Raw genomic sequence first — 21,401 nt, 5'->3', positions numbered from 1 at the left:
AGTATGTAAGAAAGTAAACAATAAAAATGTACTTACGAAATCAAAGTCTCCATCTTGAGGGACCTTCCAGTTATCAGGGAAAACATTTTTGGATATGTGGTAAGGTTCATGCATGTTCTGATTACAATTTTCAGGGCTTTTATTCTTGGAATCTTGCTTATCAAAGTAGTCCATGAAAGAAGGTCTTTGAACTTGCGGTGAAGTAGCATTTCCTTAGTTGAAAGAAAAAAGAAAGAACAAGTTAAAACAATTTAAAGATTAAAGATTTACTGCACTATAAAATAAACTCCATTTATTAATTTTCTTAGATTTTACAGAAACTAATACAGTCATCTGTATGTGGTGAAAGCCTCCATTTGTCCCCTGAGGATCTTTGGCGTAAAAGCTCATAGCCGAAGAATGATATTTTTGTACCAAGATACAATAGGGAAAAATGTTCAAGACATTTCAGAGTTGCACACACAAATAATAATATTAAAAGTTATTTCATGCGACATCTATTTGTTGTTATAGAGACTGAATAACACAAGGTGCTAAGCATCCCTTTGGGTGCTGAATGCCCCTAACTTCAAGGCCTGGGCCACAAGCACTTGTAGTAAAGCAACAGAGTTCCATCAGTTTCACCAAAAGTGTCATTTTAAAATTATTTAGAAACAGAACTTGCAAAAAACAACCGCACAAACTGTGTCTAGACACTGCTTAATTAAATTAATTGCCAATGAGGATTCTCAGCAAATTATGGGATCCCACTTTACAGATGGCTGTAAAACACCCTATCACCATGGCACAGAAACCCTGAGGGATTTTTGTCATCATCTATGCAGCTGCAAAAGCTTTACAAAGCAAATAGAGATCAGCAAGAACTCCCATTCTATTATCTTTCTCATGAAATTAAATATAAAAAAAAGTTATCTACAACCCTGAATGACTGAAATTTTTTTCCACTTGTGTGATTTCAAAGCAAATTAATTACTAACCAGAACAATAAATAAAACATAAATGCTTTAGTAGTTCTACATAATGGTCCCCTCAGAGACTATGTTCTGCACAGCACTGACTCATGAAACATGTACTTGCTTGCAGTGTAGCACATTCTACATAGAGAAATATACATTTCCACAAGTAACATATGAAACAGGATGAGAGATATAAGTAACTAAGCTGGGTAAAGAAAACAAAACAAAACCAAACAAAACAAAAAAGCAACCCACAAAAAAAAGCTTAAATTATAAGCATAATAAAATAATTAGGAAATTTTATTTGAACTACTTGTTTTAACAAGTGAAAAGGTAAACCACTGGAAATACCTTTTGAGCTTGTGTTTAACATGATCACTAGAACATGTTGATCTTCTTATCTGTCTTTACATGTGTTTTTATTAATTCATTAAGTGGGGGGGAGGGTTCCCCCCTCCTCTTTCACCTCTTCTTTCATCATCTCTTCCCATTCCCTCTGTCTAAAGATTTTTTTAATCCATTCTAATTTTGCTGCATGATCAATAGCAACCTATTTTTTATTAATGCTTATTTTTGTACTACCATTTTTTATAGCATATTGATTTACTTGTTCTTTTCTTTCTGCTTTTTCTACACTATTCTGTTCTAGTAAGATTCCTTCTAGATTTTTTAATGTGTTTTTCTACTATCTTGTCTAGACTTTACTGCACTTGATTCCAGTTGCTTCTTCTTTGACTTCACACTGATTTCTCCATTCAGTCTGTTACATGTTTCCATACATACCTTCTCCTCCTCCATTTTAGCTGATTTTTCTCAGTTGCTATTATGTACTTTTCTAATACTCTTTTGTAATCTCAGATCATAATTATCTCTACTCACTACTTTTTAATCAATGGCAACCATGACCATAATAAAAACATTCAGTGAACTAAACTCCAGGTTGAACTTAACAGGCCACATAGCAGATACCTTTTCTCCAGAATCTCCCAAGTTTGTCCCCAGTGAACTCAAGATCACTTGAATGAGGTTTCTGGATCTCTTGAGTCTGGGACTGAAGAAGGGATGAGAAGTAAACAGCAGGGATGCCAAGTAACTACAGAAATAAGCACTAAAGGGCAAAAATGGAAGAATCTAAACTTTAGCAAAGCACAAATTTAGAAAACAGGAGAAGGTAGTAGTATGAAGGAGGTAGAATTAAAAACAGAAATACAGTGCATCTTCTTAACACAAACTTTTTATCACTTGCTGATCATTGCCCAAAAGCCCTGAAGCTACTTGTACCAAAAAGATAGGGCACCACATTGCTGGACTTTCACAGCTAATTTTTTTCTTCTGCTGACACGGTTGCACTTATGTTTCGTCCCTGAGACACACTTACAAACAAGATTACCAGAGTCTCTGTTAGAAACTCTAAGTATCAAAATGTTGCCCCATTATAGTTAGGAGAGTCTCCTTCCTCTCAAGTAACAGAAAATACTAAAGATTTTCCAAGCACTGCTCTTAAGTTTTAAAGCTAATTATAAATACCTTTCTTATATATGTAATAGAAGACCGCCTACATTCGTAAAACAAACCAACCCCTCCAAACTCCTTGCTATCAAATGTGTATCAAGGAAAGTGGGTCAACAGGACTGAAATTACACCAAAATGAGCAAAGCACATTTATTTTACACTTTGAGGACTCGTTCTATTTGTTTTGATAAACAAGATTTTAGAACTCACTTCTGATTCCAATATAGTATACAGTTAGTTAACCCATTTAAAAGAATAAGAGCTGCTTACCTTCACTGCAAATATAAAACCTGACAGACAAAACCAGAAGTGTTATGCCTGCAAAACAATGGACCCAGAGGCAATTCAAGGTTTCTTTTGTTTTTAACCCAATGTAAAAAAAAAAAAAAAAAAAAAAAAAAAGAAAGGTATTTATTTGTAAGGTTCTATTTAATTTTACAAATAAATACAAAAAAAGAGAAGTTTTTTTAGATCTCTAACTAACCTAACACAAGTTTAGTTAATATTTCATGGAAAATGGGAGAGGTTGACACCTACCAGTTTAAAGACCTCATGAACGCTCCTACCTCTTTTGTCTTGACTTAATAAAACACTCAGGCACCTTATGCGAGAGTAAAGTGATGTAGGTTGCACTTTTCTTGCAAAATGTAAGGTTGATTTTAAATTCATTAAAAAGTTCTGCTGCTGGTTGTTAAGTTTTTATACTCTATGTTGGACTCAGCCACATATACATTCCCCCTTGCTGGTCTGGCTAACTCATGGCCAGCTTGTTGACAAAAACACTCTTGCCTTACTTTGTCAGGTGGAACCCATCTCTCCACAACATCTCTGATCCTCAAAGAGGGCCCCATGGTCATAAAAGGCAAATCTCTGTCAACAACACTAGAGACACGATCAAGTGTTGACCCATAGGATCCATTAATTCTTCCATGGTTCTCCCCTCACCATCATGATCAAGAACATCCTCACAACCCTAGAGTTACTCTTGAGGTCACTCTCACGGTCTCCTCTGGCAGTATCATTGGCATGTGTCCACATGGATGGGCAGCAGGAGACAATAGTCTAAGCACTGGACAAGCCCTGGCAGTCTTTCAAAGTTGTGGGGCTGGGCCCTGGGCAAGAAATAACTTCTCCTGGTTAGCAAGTAAGGTCAGCAGATAAGGGTGTTCATCTCCTACAGCGAAGGAGAGTCTCCCACTACAATTTCCTGGGAGGGGGTGGATGGTGGTAGTGGTGTTTTGTTTATTTGTTTGGGGGATTTTCTTTTACAATTTCCTATGGGAAGTCTCTAAGTCTTTCTCTCGCTCCATTACTACCAGGGCACTGGACCTCTTCCACAGTTGCAAATTTACAGAGGAAGGCTTTCCTCCTTTTGCCACAAGCCACAAGCTTCTACAGCCTTCCCCATTGTGGGGATCTCCATCTGCCACTCAATAGAGGAACACTTCCAGCTGCTGCCTCTTCAGTGAAGTTAGGGGATCAGGCTCTCCTGTCTGCAGTGCCTCTGTGAAGATCCTGTCAGTATCTTTATTCCCTCAAAATATATTGCTTTTGTCACTGTTAGAATGAGAAGCTGTACTGCAATCAGCTTTTAGCCTTCTTTGGACTATTACCTCTATTACAAAGGCTACAACAGCTTATATAACAACATACACTACTTAGGCTTTATATTTCATACATTCCTATTGCTACTTTCTCACCACACAAAGTGGCCTACAACACAGTGGTGGTAATTCTGCTGGAAAATGAAAGATAGGAGCCTTGAATACAGTAAGGTTGAAAGGAACCTAGAATTTTGACCTCAGTCTCTGGGCAAGCACACTTAACAGTGAACTATCGTGTAAAAAGTTGCCATAGCCACCTCCTTCAGCCATATTTTAAGCAGAAATTGTGACTGTATTTTACGAGTGGGTGAGTTCTGCTGCTAATACATGCCTGTTAAACAAGCACTTCAGAGAATCAGAGGTCAGTCTACTTAGTTTCTGAATTGCAAGGAAGCATCAGCAGAAACTAGATCACCAGTTCCTTAGGCCAGAGCAGCTGGGAGTCTACCAAAGGCTGTATCTAAAAAATGTTGGACTACAGACAGCTGTGTAACAAAGTGGTTACCAAGTTTGCAGTTTTCACACCACAGTGACTTATACACCCAAGTTTTCATTCAAACTCAGGCCTCATTCAGCCTTTTGTTTGATTTATAATATACCTATTAATCAGAAATAATTGCAACTGTTATTTTAAATGGAAAATCCACATATTTTTCAACCAGCTGAAGCCTTCACAGACTTTTTGGAGGACTGTGAACTCAAGTTTAAAGGGTTTTTAATGGGTAAAGAGCTTCCCACACAAAACATTGCTTTGCTTCCTGAGAATGAGACTTGTAAAACTGGTTCTTGATCTATTTTTCCACCTTCTGGAGAAAAGGAAAAAATATTCAATTACACTATTATAAACCCATTAGTCCATTCCAGCTGAGTTATACTTTATTTCTGCTTTCCACAAAACAGAGAAAATCCATGTTAAGCTAGTACTTTGTAACAGCTCTTGAAGCAGAATTGCCAACATGATGTTTTCCTTTGAAAAAAAATTCCCATTTGTAAAAGATACTGCTACCAGTGGCATAAATTAACAACTTTAATACGAATCACAGGAAAGGGCTCAAGGACTGGAATAGGCTTGGAAACGCATATCTTCTCTTTCTATATATACAGAAGTAAAGCACTAGTATACCTGCATATGGCATCAAGCAAACCGTCTTAATGTGGGCACAGTAAACATGCTTGAAACAAACTACATCCATGAAGTAACCAAGCCCAAGTTTCAGCACCACTGAAACCAGCCCATAATTAAGCTTGTTTTCTGAATCCCTGAAGGACCTCGGTCATAAATTGGTATAAAACACATATCAAAAACTTTCGCTTTTCAGTTGAAAAACCAGCTGTGGGACTTAGGCCTTTCTAAGAGTTATGAAACATCACTCCAGAGCTACCCACGCATCTGCTCCTATTACAGAGGAGATTGACTTACAGTATGGCACAATCTCTTACACTGGATGCACTGAAATCACTAAAAAGTAATAAATAAATAAAACCAACTCATGAATTCTCCTTTCGAAATATAGGTTCTGCAGTGTGGTATATGTCCTGCTATGATCAAGGATCTCGTAACACAGTAACACAAGAAAGTTCATTAAGTAAGTGCTGGAACCAAACCTGTCGCTTGCCAGCTGAATGATGAAACAATCACCTGCCATCAGGCTACCTTCACTTTGCTGGCTTTCCTTTGCTGGTGTTACAGGTCTCAAGACAGTCACCTGTGGGGGAGGAGGGAAGGGAAGGAAGCCTGCCATCCCAAAGATTGTTTGATAAGAAGGAAGAATGTGTTTAAGAATTATACTGACTAAACCTAAAATATTTCATGTCTTATGGGGCAAAAAGTAATAAAACAAAAACCTGACCACTTTTCTACATTCTATTTGTCAAACATCACATCATTCAGTTCACTGTCCTTTTAATATACACATTACCGACCATGAACTATCTAGAAGCTTCACTGAAGTCTGAAGCAACAGTTAGAATCCTAGAATAAGTCCAGATGGTGAGAAGAGGCAACTTCTTTGCCAGTCAAAAGCAGATGGCAAATATAAATTTAACAGGAGAAAAAAAAAAAAAAAATTTGGGGGAGTGTTAATGAAAAGGAGAAAGAAGAACAATCAGAAGTACTCTTAGTGCACCCGAAAGCCCTAACACTAAGCCTTGTTGAAAAGCCACAAAGGGAATGCAGGGAATCTGGTCTAAACATTGGTCTCTTCATTGAGATATGAAAAATCTTCTACATGAAGATAAGTACAACTGAGGCAGCTGAACAAAAGTAGTACTACCTTCCATCAGTCTCACTCTTTCTTCCACTCCACCTTAAACCTCCTGAAGTTAAGCTCTGTCCTCTCACCTCTCTGTATTCTGCATTTTCTTCCCTCCTTCCAGGTACACACCACATAGTCTCTGCTCAGAGCATGCAGAGGCAAACTGAGTGAGAAGGCATAAATGTTGTTTATTGCTAGGCTGTATATTGTATGGTGGAGTAAGATGACAGGCTTCTTTTTGTTCCAAATCCCAATTTTATCTGGGCACAATTCCCTATTTGTGAAAAAAAATATGGTCTTAGTTATTTTCTGTCATAGCTCCCAGAAGCCTCTAAGCATGGGCTTATAAATAAAAACTTATTATTGTTTCTTATTTTGTCCTTGAACAGGGAAACAAAAGGCACAAGGAAACAGAACATGAAACTAAACACAAGAGCAATTTTAAAAAGTTTGGCATAAATATTTTGTGTCTCTAGGAAGGAAATGAAATCCCTCTTCCCTAGTTCACTAAGTTTATTTCTCCAAGCTTCTTGCTTGCAATGTTCTATTATTCACAAGGATCAAAGAGCACACTTAAGCTACCTGTTCTGTAGTATTATAATGAAATCATACAAACATCTAGAAAGTGCCCACCTTGCTTATAAAGGCACAGTGGTAAAAGCTGCCAGTCTCCAAAATCTTGTGTCTTTGTCAAGCACAAATAAGCACAAAATCTATGTCTGCCTCTCAGGGAGAACAAGAATTTGTATGTCCCTTCCTGGTGACATTTATTTAGGACACTTGTTATTGCTCCTTTTTCAGCACATGAATCACAGAACAAAAGGAGGACCAGCTACAGTGCACTTGATCTACATTTATTTTCAGCTGAGAGATGCGGAGATCCCACTCTTGAATTATTTCTAATTTTTGATCAATAGGTGTCTAATGCAAAATACCAGAAAGTACAGCAAGTAAGTACTGAAACCAAGCCTGTTGCCTGCCAGCTGAACGATGAAACCATTGCTTGCCATCAGGCTACCTTCACTTTGCTGGCTTTCCTTTGCTGGAGTTACAGGTCTCAAGACAGTCACCTATGGGGGGAGGGAGCAGAAGGAAACCTGCTGTCCCAAAGATTATATATTTTTGTTTTGCAAGAAGGAAGAATGTGTTTAAGGATAATACTGGCTAAATGCTAAGGTGTAGAAAGGCAATTCCCTTTCTAACTACAGTTCATTACTAGAATCAATTAAAAATTGAAAATAACAGTACGTTTTAAAAACAATGTCTCCAGCAACATAGCAGACAAATAGGACACAGATAAGAGACTGCAGTGCAAACCTAATAACACTTTTTTGATCTCTTTGGCTTACTAACATGTATTTCCTCACAGCACATATAAAAACTATGTGGATAGTGTTGTAGAACTTCGTACACTACTTATATAGAATTTACTTATTAAGCATGAAGTGATTTGACAGGGTGCATAGAAACAGCACTAAGCCCTGCTTCATAACACTTCCACCCTAAGAATTACTTTGCTATCATTTACTCCAAATCTGCTTGTAATATCTTTCTCTTTTTTTTGCATCACTCATCTTTTCCTTAATTTGCTGAAACTGATGAGTTTGAGATTGCTTGTACTAACCCTTCATTAGCCTTACAGTTTAATAAGGAAATATTGTTTCAGCATGAAAACAAATTAAAGCACATACTGAGTGTTTTCAATAGGTGAATCATCCTACTTCAACTAATCACTAATCACCAGATATGTTTGCTATCTTATTTTTGAGAACACTAAAAAAAACACCAAACCAACCAAAACAAGCCAGAAAAAAAGCCACAAACAGACAAACATCAACAAAACCCCTCCTTCCTTCCAATTTGCTGCACATTAAACCACAATGAAAACATATTACTGCTCTGCACTTCCAACTAATACTGCACAAATTACATCAGGCATATATGTGCAAACACAAATTCAACTTTATGTTTGCTATAAAGCATTCTACAAAATTATTTACTTGGCACTGATTTCCACTCTTGAGACATTAGCTTTATATATTACCTCCCTCCCCACCTACCCCACCCCCTCAAACAATTGCCTGGAGTTAAATATTAGATTGTGCCTCATGAAATCAGGTACCTACAGCTTGAGTTAGATCCATCTACTGATGCTGTCCATTCAAGCAAATAATTCTATTAAATTCAGTGGGTCTCATTCTGCAGTAATCTTCAGCCAAATAACGAGCACATCAGTATGTAAGTATGTAGGTTAACTATTTAACAAATATGTATTTATGCATATTTCAGTGTAACTTGTTATTTTATACTTTAAAACATTTGCAGATTTTTTTCTCTTTGTTATGTACTCCCTTGCATGCTGCTGAAGTTAATTTGGACTTTTTACGTAGGTATCAACAATCTTTTGCCTTAAATCAAGCATCATTGAATTATATTCCAACAAATGTTCAAATAACAACTCACAAAAAAATCTGCCAGTTGATCATGAGTTACAAAACAATTCTGCAGCAAGATGTGCACTGACTGCTGAACCCATGGAGTGTCATGATGAGCTCCCAGGACCACTGACATTGAAGCAGCAGCTCCTCACATAGTCACATCACTTAAGTTTAGCTCCACGGAACTGGTCCAAATATATGTGGGACAGGAGGCAAAAAGTAGGAGACAAGCAGTAGAAGGGAGAATTCACAGAAGGCTAATTTTAGAGTCCTCCAGAGAGACTTAGTAAAGCACCAAACCCAGGCTTCTGCTTTGAATCTCCCGCTATAGTCACCTTTTCCTCCACAAACTATAGAGAGAACTTACAGACACAAATACCCCTCTCCCCCTGTTTCAACCACTGAACTTGACACTTAAAAGCAACTGATGATACAACATTCTCATACAGTATGAGAAAACATATTATATTATTAAAAGAAAAGGGAAAGTAAATTAACAACGTACTTTTCATGGTCCCATCTTCCTCTTCATCATCATCACTATTTATTACCATGGTCCCCAAGTCGGATTCTAACATAGTACTGTTGTGTTCAATCATTGTCTGAGCGCCCTCACTCATTGTACTTGTGGCCCTCATGGTACCAGCACTCTCTGAACTGGTCTTCACCATGGTGTGAGAGTCCAGCTCATCTTCATCCTATGGAGAAACATTTTCCAGAATGCAGTAGATCATTTAAAAAAAAGTTAAGCAGCATCATTTAAATGTTTATTCATTAGTTTTTTATCTTCACATGACCTAGTTGTACTGATAGACTTCCAGGTATAAAACTTTAAAAGAAATTAAAAAATAAAAAATGTTCCATGTTAAAGAGTAAAAAAAAAAAAACTCTTTTTTCTCACAGATGTATGGCAGGGTGGATATAACAGAAATCTGGCCCACACACCCACTTCACATCAGCATCCAGTTTTGACTATCTCGATGATTTTCATGATCTCCTATACTTTCCTGGGTTCCAAAATCAGTATCACAATTTATAGAAAGTGATTTGGTTGTTTTGCAATGGACTATCACCAAGGATTTGTGTTGTTCAATCTTAACTAAGTATCATGCCCAGCATCTCACATTACACCCAGATGACAGACTCCTGTTCAACTTAGCTATTAAACAACCCTCCAAAATAGTTTTGGAAGTCCAACTCAGAAACAGAAAATCAACTTGACTTACTTCAAGTATTTAGTTCTCTTTAAAAACCTCTGTCACAAAAGTGAACAAAATAACTTGTAGATACTATGTAGAAAAATATCTGTAGAGCACATACTTAACCACTAAGTGGGTGGGGAAGCTAATACCATGAAGAGATACACGAGTATTCTGAATTGGTGACAATGAAGGGCCAGGAATGTGAAACAGAGAACTAACGGCAATCTAGTTAATGAATTATAAAATTCATATGGAATACCAGTAGTTGAAAACATTAATGGGAAATCACACTGCTTTCCAAAGTATGATTTAGATTATACACATAACATGACAATATTTCAGGGATAATGTGAGGGACTAGACACATTTTCTATATGAGTAAAATCTAGCACCTAAGGGAGAAAAAAATAAACCAAAACATTCTCCTTGTTGATAATATAAGAAATAATACCCATCACTGTAAAGTCACTCTATGTCATATATTTAAACTTTAAATACAAATGCTACTTTCACCAATTTTGTAATCGCATATGCATGCACTTTCTCTGTTGTGTCAAAACTTCACTTGAGTTCACTTATAAATGAACTCTATCCCTGAGTAGCAAAATATTCTAGCTACAGAGCTTGAAAGACTACCATAATACATTTTTATTTAATTTGCCCATTACAAATAACATGCATGTTGCTACATGCAATATTAAAACAAGATTTCACCCACAACACATTTTCTCTTTTTACTTCTTTGTATTGTTTTATTGTATTCTAAATGTTTAACAATTAAGAGACTTTTAAGAGCAGGGGTGGAAGAAGACTGACATGGGATGAGACAAAATAAAATAAACCCAAGCCTCAAAACCCTACAAGGTCTGACACTTTCTCACTGAACTCGTTCCCTTTCTCTGCTGTTATTCCCTGACACAGCAGACAACTTGCCTCCAGTATAGGCATACAAACACAAGCCAGCTACATTGCCTGAGTGATGCAGCTAGTATCAATACCAATATAGCAGCTCCTGAAAATTATTTTGTCTCAACTAAGAGATACAAAAAACGTTCTAATTTTGACTCAGAGAATCTGGCTAACAGCATAACATACTGAAACCAGGATACAGACTTAAATCTGTGATTAAAATTTCAAATGTCAAAAGAATCATTATTTTCAAGATTAAAGTTTGTAAAAATATTAAAGTTCTTCATTTGGATTCTTTCTGGGTTTTTTCTTTGCATTCTAAAACACTATATTTAGTACCCTACCATTAAATATATATATATATATATATATATATATATATATATATATTCCCAAAGATACAGATAGTTTACGGCTGCAGCACTAGAGGACAGTGCCAGTAAATAAATGAGAATATTTTGGTACTGCTCCTCCTGGTGGCAACTTTAATTTTCTTTACTTCTTCTCCTACCCCCTGTCCAATGTTCTTGCTCCGAGTTATATCTTTCCCTTTCTAACAAGGGTACTCAAAGTAAAATCCAAAAGTGCCTTTTTGCATTGCATTTTAGAAGTGCCAGAATAATTAAATTATTATTTCCAAATGCCTTTTTCAATACTGCAATGTAATGCAAAACTGACTCACAACATACTGATATTTCTCTTACTAAGCACTACAAGTGTGGTATCTCTAACATACAGGCAGGCAAATCTCTGAGTTTGAGGCACAGTTACCTTTTATTTACAGATTTGCTTGACTAATGATAATATCCACTTGCATTAATTATGGTTCTAAACTTACTAAAACTTAAATTAGAAATGAAACAAATATATTCCTGAAGCTTAAAAGTTTTATTTTAGATGTTAGTGAAAAAAAGCCATGGCTAACAATATAAATAAATATGAAATGGAGTCCTAAGTGACCATTTTCATATCTTCTGCTTCATTAAAAAAAAAAAAAAGTATTTTATTTCTTCAGTCAAATCAAGTATCTGTATTTGTTCAAAATAACAGCATTTCATTTTCCAGCCTAAGAATGTCAAAAGCCTTTATCTTACTATTGTCTCTTGGCAAAGAGAACAGTTACCTTCTAGGACTTAGAAGACTAAGGATCACAAAAGCCCACGTTGGTACTAACACAATAGTTGTCCCAAAACCAACAACAATTGTACACAACAATTTTGATCAATAGTCTTTTCCCTAGAGAAAGGAATGATGTACTGAGAGACAGCAACATAAAACTTTTTCAGGGCCTGTGCCTGCCCTAGAATAATTAATTTAGTGGGTTAAGCCAGATTGCTTTCAGAACTACCATTCCAGCATTTCTTATAACTATGAGATTTAGCTAATATGGCAGTAGACTATACTGGATCTGAAAGAGTAACTTTATAAAAATATGCAGGATCCAGGGTTTGTAAGTGCACGTTTACATGAGAGATGAAAGTGATCCTTTTGTACAAATTCTGATTCATGCTTTACAGTTCATAAATATTGATGTAGAATTTCTGATCTGTTGTTAAAAAAGGTAAACTTACTGATTAAATAAAAACAAACATGATCTCAATTTTAACCAGGAAAAAAATATAAGGTATTAAAGCTGAAGTGTCATGTTCTCAAACTGTTTATGAAAACAGGTCCAAGAATCAAGCAATAAAAACAGCTAACTCTGGAATTAAACTTTCTGCTGTTCTCTTGTGTGCAAGTACTGAGCACCAATCTTTCATTTGAAAGGGGTTTCTGATTCACCACTATACAGCAACAGAGAGAGCACACAAGCAAGAACTCTAATATCTCTTGAAATGCTACAAAAATGACAATAAACTACAGCAACTCCAAACAACAAGCACATACAAGTAAAATACTGCAAATACCCTGCAACCCTATGGGACTAAATCTTTGGATCTCCTTATTTACCAAAGTAAGTTAGAAGATTAACAAAACCAACCCTTAAAGCATGATAATGCAATCATGGAGTCTTGATTATAAGGACTGCAAATTCAAAAAGATTTCAGCAGAAGCAACATGAAGACTTCACAATTTGCTTGTAACATAAAAGACTGCACCATCACATGAGAAGTTTTCTCAGAGAAGATGGCCTTGCACATCAAACTTGAGTCTACATCACGACAGAAGCAAAAGACCCGAGGTGATAAAGATTAATGGATTTTTTGGATGCATTTTTAACATACATAGGAAAAAAAAAATAGGGGGGATGAAAACTGGTAAATAAAAAACTAAAGACAAGCAAATATGGCAGCTTGCCTTTAAAAACTCAACTGTCCTTTGTGCATGTAATAAGAACACTAGAGGGCACCAGAGACAGCTAACTAGGCTGCAATACATTAAAGGAAGATTTACATGCTGGCAAAATTTAGTATCCTGTAAAATAATTTCATTTACTATTAACACCTCATCATCACCTTTGAAAAACGTGGCTGTAGTCACAGCTATCTTTTTGTAAAAGCACTGTAGTAGCTACATAAACACATAATATAGTTTGGTCAAGAACAAGGATTTTGTAAAAGTTCCTAACATGTACAAAGCTCAACTACAACCTGAGTATATGCTTAACACTGAGCACACATTTAAACTTAGACCCATCAGCAAAACAGGTAAAGACTTAACTTTCAACACACACTCAGATCCCATCAAATTCAATAGACATATGTCACAAAACAACATTTAAGCTTGTTCTCTACCTCCTTCTCATTGATATACCTACCAACAACGACTTGCTGCACACACTTACCTCCCTATGTTTATTCTTCCTAAAATCAGTTTCTGGCACTAAATTGCTGTGGATTCTAACAGTATGTTTTTAAAAAGCTGTTTATGCCCCTTGGGTAGCTACATTTCATTTGACAAAGTCATCTTTATATACTTCTAACTTCAGGACACTTAAAGGACTGCAATCAAATTTAATTAGCACAAATGTCAAATGTTCTTTGACTTAAAGGAAAAATGTTATGAAACTAGAAAGTTTTAACACTGTTTGTTGTGCAAAGTTACATATATATACATAGAGAGAGAGAGAGACAGGTACACAGATATATCATATACATATAAACTCATGGAAGATGAATGAAAGTAAATATAAAAACCTTCAGAAAAATAGTTTGGTGCATCAGACTTAAAATACGGAATAACTCAAATGATTCACTAGTTTCTTTAAAGTAACTATATAAATATTGTAAAAATATAAAGGGATAATTATAGCAGTTATTTCTTAAGGTCTCAAAAGACAGATGCCAATTAATATATGATTAACCAAAGAACCTTTTGTATGAATGAATAAATAAGCCTACATATAGGTATAATTGATTATTGACAGTTGGCTACATTGTTTATAGTTGTCAACCACTAAGTGTCTAAGAAAAGCAAAAATGGAATACCGAAGTAGTAATTCCTTGTTTGAATATTCTAAAATAATTAAGCACTCCTCGCATAACAGATACATTAAAATGTAAAGGAAAACATACAGGAAGAGCTCCTTGTTAGCTCATTCCTTTAAAGATCCACAGAAATAAATATTTAGACATGTTTCCTGTGAGCTGCCAGGCAACGAGTTACTTTACATTCCCATAATACAGCTGCCCAGCCTCAGCATCCAATTCACATCACACGTCAAAAAATGCATGAGAGAAGAGATTGGTCATGTTTAGTAATGCCTAAAATAACATTTAAACTTTGATATTGGGATTAACCTTCTGTAGAATACAACACTTGCAATTTTTGCTTAATTAAAAAAATGTGTACTATTACCTCAGCACCTATCAAAACACATCAGTTTGTCAGAAAGAATTCTCATCACCCAAGCAGCTCTTATAACAGGCATAAAATCAATTTAGAGTGCACTATTTGTACAGGTATTATATCTCTCTGGAAGGATACTGGCACAAAGACTGTATTCAACTTGGCCATTTATTTACAGCTGTATAATATAAAGTTTTAACAGCAAAAATTATTTGCATTACAATTGACAACGTCCCAGACTGTAAAATGTTCACAGACAATAATAAAAATAAGAATCAATTTTAGGAATGCGATTCTTCCTCACTTGAAGGAAAACTACCTGAATTGATACTGAAAATTAAGTACATAACGGAGAAATCTTTGCATCCTAATTCTCCAAAACCACACAGTCCTCTCCATTCTACTTTCAGTTGTGTAAGTCACTTATAACCTGAGTGCCCATTACAATATATATATGGCTTTAAGAGGGAATTAAAGCTATAAAAACTTATTCATATATAACTGTTAGGGCTAAATCTCGTTTCCTAACAAAAGGAACATCATAGTTAGAACATTTTACACCTTTCTTTTTGATGAGTCCCAAAACATATACCAGTGAGTAATGAGCACAACTGCTCACGTTTTACATGGGAAATTCTCGGGGGCTAAGATCAATAAATTCAAGTCCCCAACAGGTTAACTGAACCCATTCTTTTTCAACAGTATATGAACTCAATTCACTGCCCATGTTGAGACCTTTAATGTTGATAGACTCTACTTAACACTAACGTCAATATTTGCTCTTGCTTTCAGGTGTTTTTAAATATGCATTTCTCCAGGTTTGAGTCTGCCTTTGCATTTCTACGGTGAGGACAGCACAGCAATATCATTGGGAAAAATCCACTTTTAAGGTGCTAGTTTCCAAAATTTATGTGCTAGATGGCTATTATTTTCCAACTGAACAGTGACTCCATCTCCATATAGAATCTAAGAACATTTATAGATATTAAAGCATGAAGAAATATACGCATGACTTACTGTCACTACTACTACACAAGGTGACACAGGGGCTGTCATTCTCTTTCTAGAACTGCTGCCATCATTGCATGTTGATTTATCAAAACCTGTACTACCATTTGAATTGTACGCACATGCAGTCATGCAAACTACACACAAGCATCCCTGTATTTCTTCAGTGTTCTGTGAAAACTGATACATAAGAAGAAGGAATGTGTAATGGTTATTTATCTTTATACTTGAATGCTGGACTGCTGACTGCATCCACTACAGCATACCAAACTGGCACTCATAGTATCTGTTTTCCCTTTCCAGAAGGGAAAAGATAAATACTCCGAAGTGTAAAAAGAATAGGTTTTTTGTTTTTCTGGTGGTTCCCCAAAGAAGTTCCAAATTAAGTGAAAAACAGTATCTTTGAGTTTATTTTGAAATTAAGCATTATATCAAATTGAAATGGTGGCTTTGGGGGGACTTGTTTGTTTAGGGGTTTTTTAAATGGCAAACACAAATATTCTAATGCTTTCATTTCATTCTTCTGGCTTTTATCCTGGTTTCCTTTAATAACTTGTGGGTCCACTGATCAACCTCCACCTAGTATGCTTTTAAAAATTAAAATCTGTGCTGTCCAGTATTTCACTTAATTTAGGCCTCAATCACACCTACATGTTGCTCAGGGGTCTTCTAGCATGCAGTACATGAATATCATGCATTCAGGAAACATGGTACAGAAAACTTCTCTGATTAAATAAAAAATTGTTTCCTAGTTTGGCTGGTTTTGTGCTTTTAACTGATCAGAACCTTTAGTGACTACAACAGGACAAGACACTGGTGTAATCTCTCAAATGAATTTGGATTTTTTTACAATGATGTACTGCATTGAAACTCAGTTGCAAGACATGTGAAGTTTGTATTACAACCAAGCAATTATTAAAACCTGGAGTACTGGGTCTACTTCTGGGCTACCCAGTACAAAGGAGACACGGGCATACCAGAGAGAGTCCAAGGAAGGACCATAAAGATGATTAAGGGACTGGAGGATCTCTCCTATGAGGTATGAGGTTGAGAGAGCTGGGATTGCTCAACCTGGCGAAGAGAAAGCTGAAGGGGGATCTTCTCCATGCACACAAATATCTGAAGGCAAGGTGCCAAGAGGAAAGAGCCAGGCCCTTTTCAGTGGTGTCCAGGGACAGGACCAGAGGCGATGGGCACACATTGAAACACAGGAGGTTCTCTCTGAACATCAGGAAACACTTTTTTACTGTGAGGATGAGCAAGCACTGGCACAAGGTGCCCAGGGAGGTTGTGAATTTTCCCTCCTTGGAGATATTCTAAAGCTGTCTGGACATGTACCTAGGTAACCAGCTCTAGGAGGCCCTTCCTGTGTAGAGGGGGTTGGACCAGGTGACCTCCAGGGGTCCCTTCCAACCTCAACCACTCTATGATTATGCTCTCTCAGCCCTGCTAACCAAAGATACTTCTGTTATTTTCAGATTTAAGGCACCTATCTTTTACACTCAGTGTCAAGCACAGTCTCACTGTCTTTTTAACTCATAACCTGTTCCCTGACTGCACCACAAAAGTACATGGTGGAACTCCCATCTACTGCAAAGGTAACACAAGTAAGAGATTCCTGCTCCAGTCCTGGATTTGAGGTTCTCCTATACCAAGCACTGAATAATCTGGGAGTGAAAGGAAAAAAAAAAAAGCGCAGTGTTACGTTCTGACTTTTATACCCATGTAAAAAGCATGAGGAGTTGCTAAATGCTTCTTCAGTTGAGGTGGAACAAACTTGTGTTGTACTCTTCCACCTAGTAGTGGGAGAGGGAAGGTGCACACCACATCCTGAGCTGGAATAGATTGTTTTGTCCATGCCTGGCAATCTGATTCCCCATCTGAACCTCAGGCTAAGTAATTAGATGTCATACCTAATTTTTCGTTAATGCAAAAGACATCAACAGTGCCCAAGTGTTTGAGGCCTAGAGTTCAGAGGCAATGGAGGGGAGGAATGCATGCTAGTAACAACATTAGGTTTTTATGTCAGCAATAAATCAGCCTCTTCAGAGATCAACTATTCAATATATCAAATCACAGGCATCAACTCTGCATGTCAAGTCACACATCTCTACATAGACAACATTTCCTAATGTAAAAAAAATAATCCCAACCTCCCCTGACTACTACTGACCAAGCAAATACAAACCAGAGTAAACCATCTTTATAAACAAGCTATCAATACTCTTAGAATAGAAAAACATCCAGCGAACAAAAGAACATACTGTCTGTTGGGATGTAAAACACTCCACAGAATCTGCTTGAGAAGTACTCCTACATATAGATCATCACCTAACACTCTGTAACACATAACAAGGATTCTACAATTTGCAATAGGGCAGACTGCATTACTGCACTGCTCTTTTCTGTTTCCTCAAAGCTGTAAGATTTCTACTGAAATTCCAGTCTCCATCTTCTTGTGTGTTATTTCTGAATGACCTTGGTTCTCATTGTATGTGTGGCAATACATTACTTTGAAGCACATACTGCTGCATTGCAAAAGGCTGCCCTAAAATAAATCATGTAGGGAGAGTAATAATGCCAGGACACTGACTTATTCGTAACATTGCCAAACAATTCTAAATGCAACCTATTTATCATATGACCTGCTTCTCTCCTCTGACAACATACACTGACAACATCATATGAAGAATGAAATGCTGTCACCATTTTTACTTTATAGGTGTAACTTGATTCCAACCATATTGTAATCACTACTTACTGTGTGTCATAACTAACTACTCTGTGTATTAGACTTTACAAAGACCAAAAAAAAAAAAAATGCTGACTGCCCTGAACTGAAAAGTAAACCACTTGTCTAGAAACCCATATGTGAAAGTGGAATCTTAACAGTTTTGGGTGTTTTTTTTTTATGTTAATCTGAACAGCTGAAGTTGACATGGTTTCTTTTCCCACCTCCTAGAAAATCTTTTTACTAGGACATCTCATGGAATAGTGCTAAAACCTGGCTCATACAACATTACTCACAGCAGCATTACTCATCATAAATAACAGTGGAATACTCAGCCCTCACAGGCTAGAACCAGGCAGGCACCTGGTAAAGAAAAGTATTTGAAAACAAGTACAGAAAGCAGATGAAAAACAGCAACTTATCTATAAAGTACAGATAGTTACAGGAAAAAAAAGGTACATACCGAATTTTCTTCCTCCTCTTCTAGTTCTCTCTGCTGTTCCTCATGTCGCTTTGCCTTTATCTCCATAGCTTCAGTGATCAGGTCTCTTAAAATTGAAACTGGTTTGGCATTCTTAATAAATGTATGCTAGAAGAAAAAAAAAAAAACTCATTAATTATATAACATCATTACAATAGTTATGCTTCAGATGTAATTACAAGTATTATTCAACACTACAAATTTCAGTGATAAATAGTATTTTACATTACACAATAAATAAAATCTACACTAACACAACATACAATATCTTTTAGCTACTTCCTAATTAATATTCTACTTTAACTATTTTTGATAACAGCAAGCCTTGGGAAATATAATTATATAACAACTGTTTTATAGTTATGGATATAATTTTCCAAAGGAAACGTGCAGTACGTAGAAAATAAATAGAGTGGCGACTGTCTGACATAGAAAAACAAACTTTTTCAGATATTCAGTTACAGAATTTAATTAATCTTAACAAACTGACAGCATAAATTAGTGGCTGTAAGCAGAGCAACTATGGCTGCCTACTTCAACAGATCTGTACTTTATATGTCATAAAACATTTCTTGATCTATGATGCTGAAATGTGGAAAAAGCAAAAAAAATACCTTACTTTTAGCAGGAAGATTAATTTTTAATTCAAGGCCATTTAAAACATTACTTCCTCCTTTATGATAACATGTGCATGATACCATTTACATTCATTTTGCTGTCTCATCTGCTCTTACAAAAATTCTGATTTTTGCATCGCGATATGCAAATACAATTAGGCAAAATGTAACTTTAAACACCTAAGAGATGTATTATTCAATATTAAAAATTTTCTTGAACAACAGAATTGATGAATCCTACACCTATTATCCGCCTTCTTCCTTGATATATTAATTCAGTTATTCTCCTTTTTCCTCCATAATCTTTCCCCACAAGCAGCACTTTCTTTCTCACTCACACACACCCACAGCACCTCCAGCTCCATCACACATGCTCCAAATTCCAGCTGGGGGAAAAGGCAATACATACTTGTGTTTGACACAGCATTTGTTTTTCTGGTCAGGAAGCATGTGGAAGGAGGAACACTGAAGCTTTTTTTTTTATTTTCCTTACTTGCACACATTAATGAAAGTATCTTCTATTCAGCTACAGGTATTCAGCTAACCATACAAACTTCAAATCTTTAAGGTTTCAAGTACTGATTCATACAGCATACAAAAATCTGTAACTTTCAATTTGTACTCTCCTTGCAGTCTACATTTCAGTGTTCTCTCAGTGTGGAAAATAAAATATTCATAACGTGACTTATGAATTTGATGATGTATTACTGGAAACTACTTTTTGCAAAATTTTTCTGTTCTCCTTGTAGTGGAGTTCACTGGAATTTAAATTTTAAAAGATCCTATTGCTAGCAAGAGACAAAATAAATCTAGCCCAAGTGTCTTACAGATTAAATTTCAGAAGACCAGATTTTTATGTAGACTGATGAACAAAGAAAATTAAGAATAACATTTACCAATAGCAGTGAAAGGCATAAAAGAACACGAAATTATCCAAAAGTTTAATGAATTAGGAAGAAGGAAAGTAAAAGAAGCAAAGGACCTAGCAACATTTTTCACTTCTATCTCATTATCAAAGCAAGTTTATTTAACAGGAAATTCTAGATTCCATTTCAATCTTCATGGAACCTATTATAATTTTTCTAGAAATCTTTTTTTTTTCTCCCTCTTTCACTACCTTTGCTCTTTGTTTTTCTTGTAGGCTTATTATGACAGCCCTGTAGGCAGTGGATAACACAAATACAGGGCCAGATGAGAAAACTTCCTTTGCATTTCCTCTCTCCCCCGTGCAAAAAATGTGTGGCCCCTGTAAAATTATGTCCATTTCACAATGACTAAATCTTTCCTGATAGATCAGTCCCTCCTGTTTGATTTTGGTAGTTCTTTGAAAATTCTCTGCTTTATTTCTATCTCAGTAACAAAAAGATGCAACTGTTAAATTTCTGCAGCTACTAGAAGCTCAGGTCAACAAGCAGGTGAAACCCTGGCACACCCTGCCCTGGCTCCATAGGTCCACACCACCAACTGCAGCTCGAACTTAAAAGTGCCCACTTGGTATAGCTCAGCCCAAGAACAAACTCGGTATACTGTCCATCTGCATCAGACGCATCCAGGACACAGAGCAACCTGTCTCCTTAATTTGACAGGACCAGAAGGAAGGATTGAATATACTCCATGGGTGGTCCACACTGAGGGTTAACCTGGGCTCAGTTCCTTTACTTAGCACTTGCTTAAGTCCTGAGATCCATTGAGGGCCTCTAACCACAAAGCAAGGATCCAGTTTTAATAGCAAGAACCAGCCCTAAACTATATAAAGGCAATTAATTTTTAGAAGTAGCAAAGGAGAAATAAAGTAAGGGTAGAGATTGGAGATGGAGCTGACAGAAGAGACCACAAAGTGGAAAATAAATAAGGTATGATAATAGTTAAAATGAAATTTGCCCTTAGAAATTTTCATGA

General features: G+C 36.3%; 1 protein-coding gene across 2 annotated transcripts in view; it reads right to left on the bottom strand.

Annotated features, from left to right (window-relative positions):
- The window catches only part of STK3 (serine/threonine kinase 3), a 134,431-nt gene that overhangs the window by 50,341 nt on the left and 62,689 nt on the right, over window positions 1-21,401 (bottom strand). For both annotated transcript variants that reach the window (XM_042786077.1, XM_042786076.1), the window contains exons 8-10: window positions 18,868-18,993; window positions 9,271-9,463; window positions 37-212 (exon numbers count right to left, since the gene is read on the bottom strand). In XM_042786077.1, the coding sequence (XP_042642011.1) occupies window positions 37-212; window positions 9,271-9,463; window positions 18,868-18,993 (495 nt within the window). The remainder of the gene's footprint in view (window positions 1-36; window positions 213-9,270; window positions 9,464-18,867; window positions 18,994-21,401) is intronic.

Source organism: Tyto alba, unplaced genomic scaffold (genome assembly GCF_018691265.1).
Source record: "Tyto alba isolate M040663 unplaced genomic scaffold, T.alba_DEE_v4.0 Super-Scaffold_9, whole genome shotgun sequence".
Taxonomy (NCBI): Eukaryota; Metazoa; Chordata; class Aves; order Strigiformes; family Tytonidae; genus Tyto; species Tyto alba.
The sequence above is the reverse complement of the archived record's forward strand: the minus strand, read 5'-3'. Positions and strand labels throughout refer to the sequence as shown.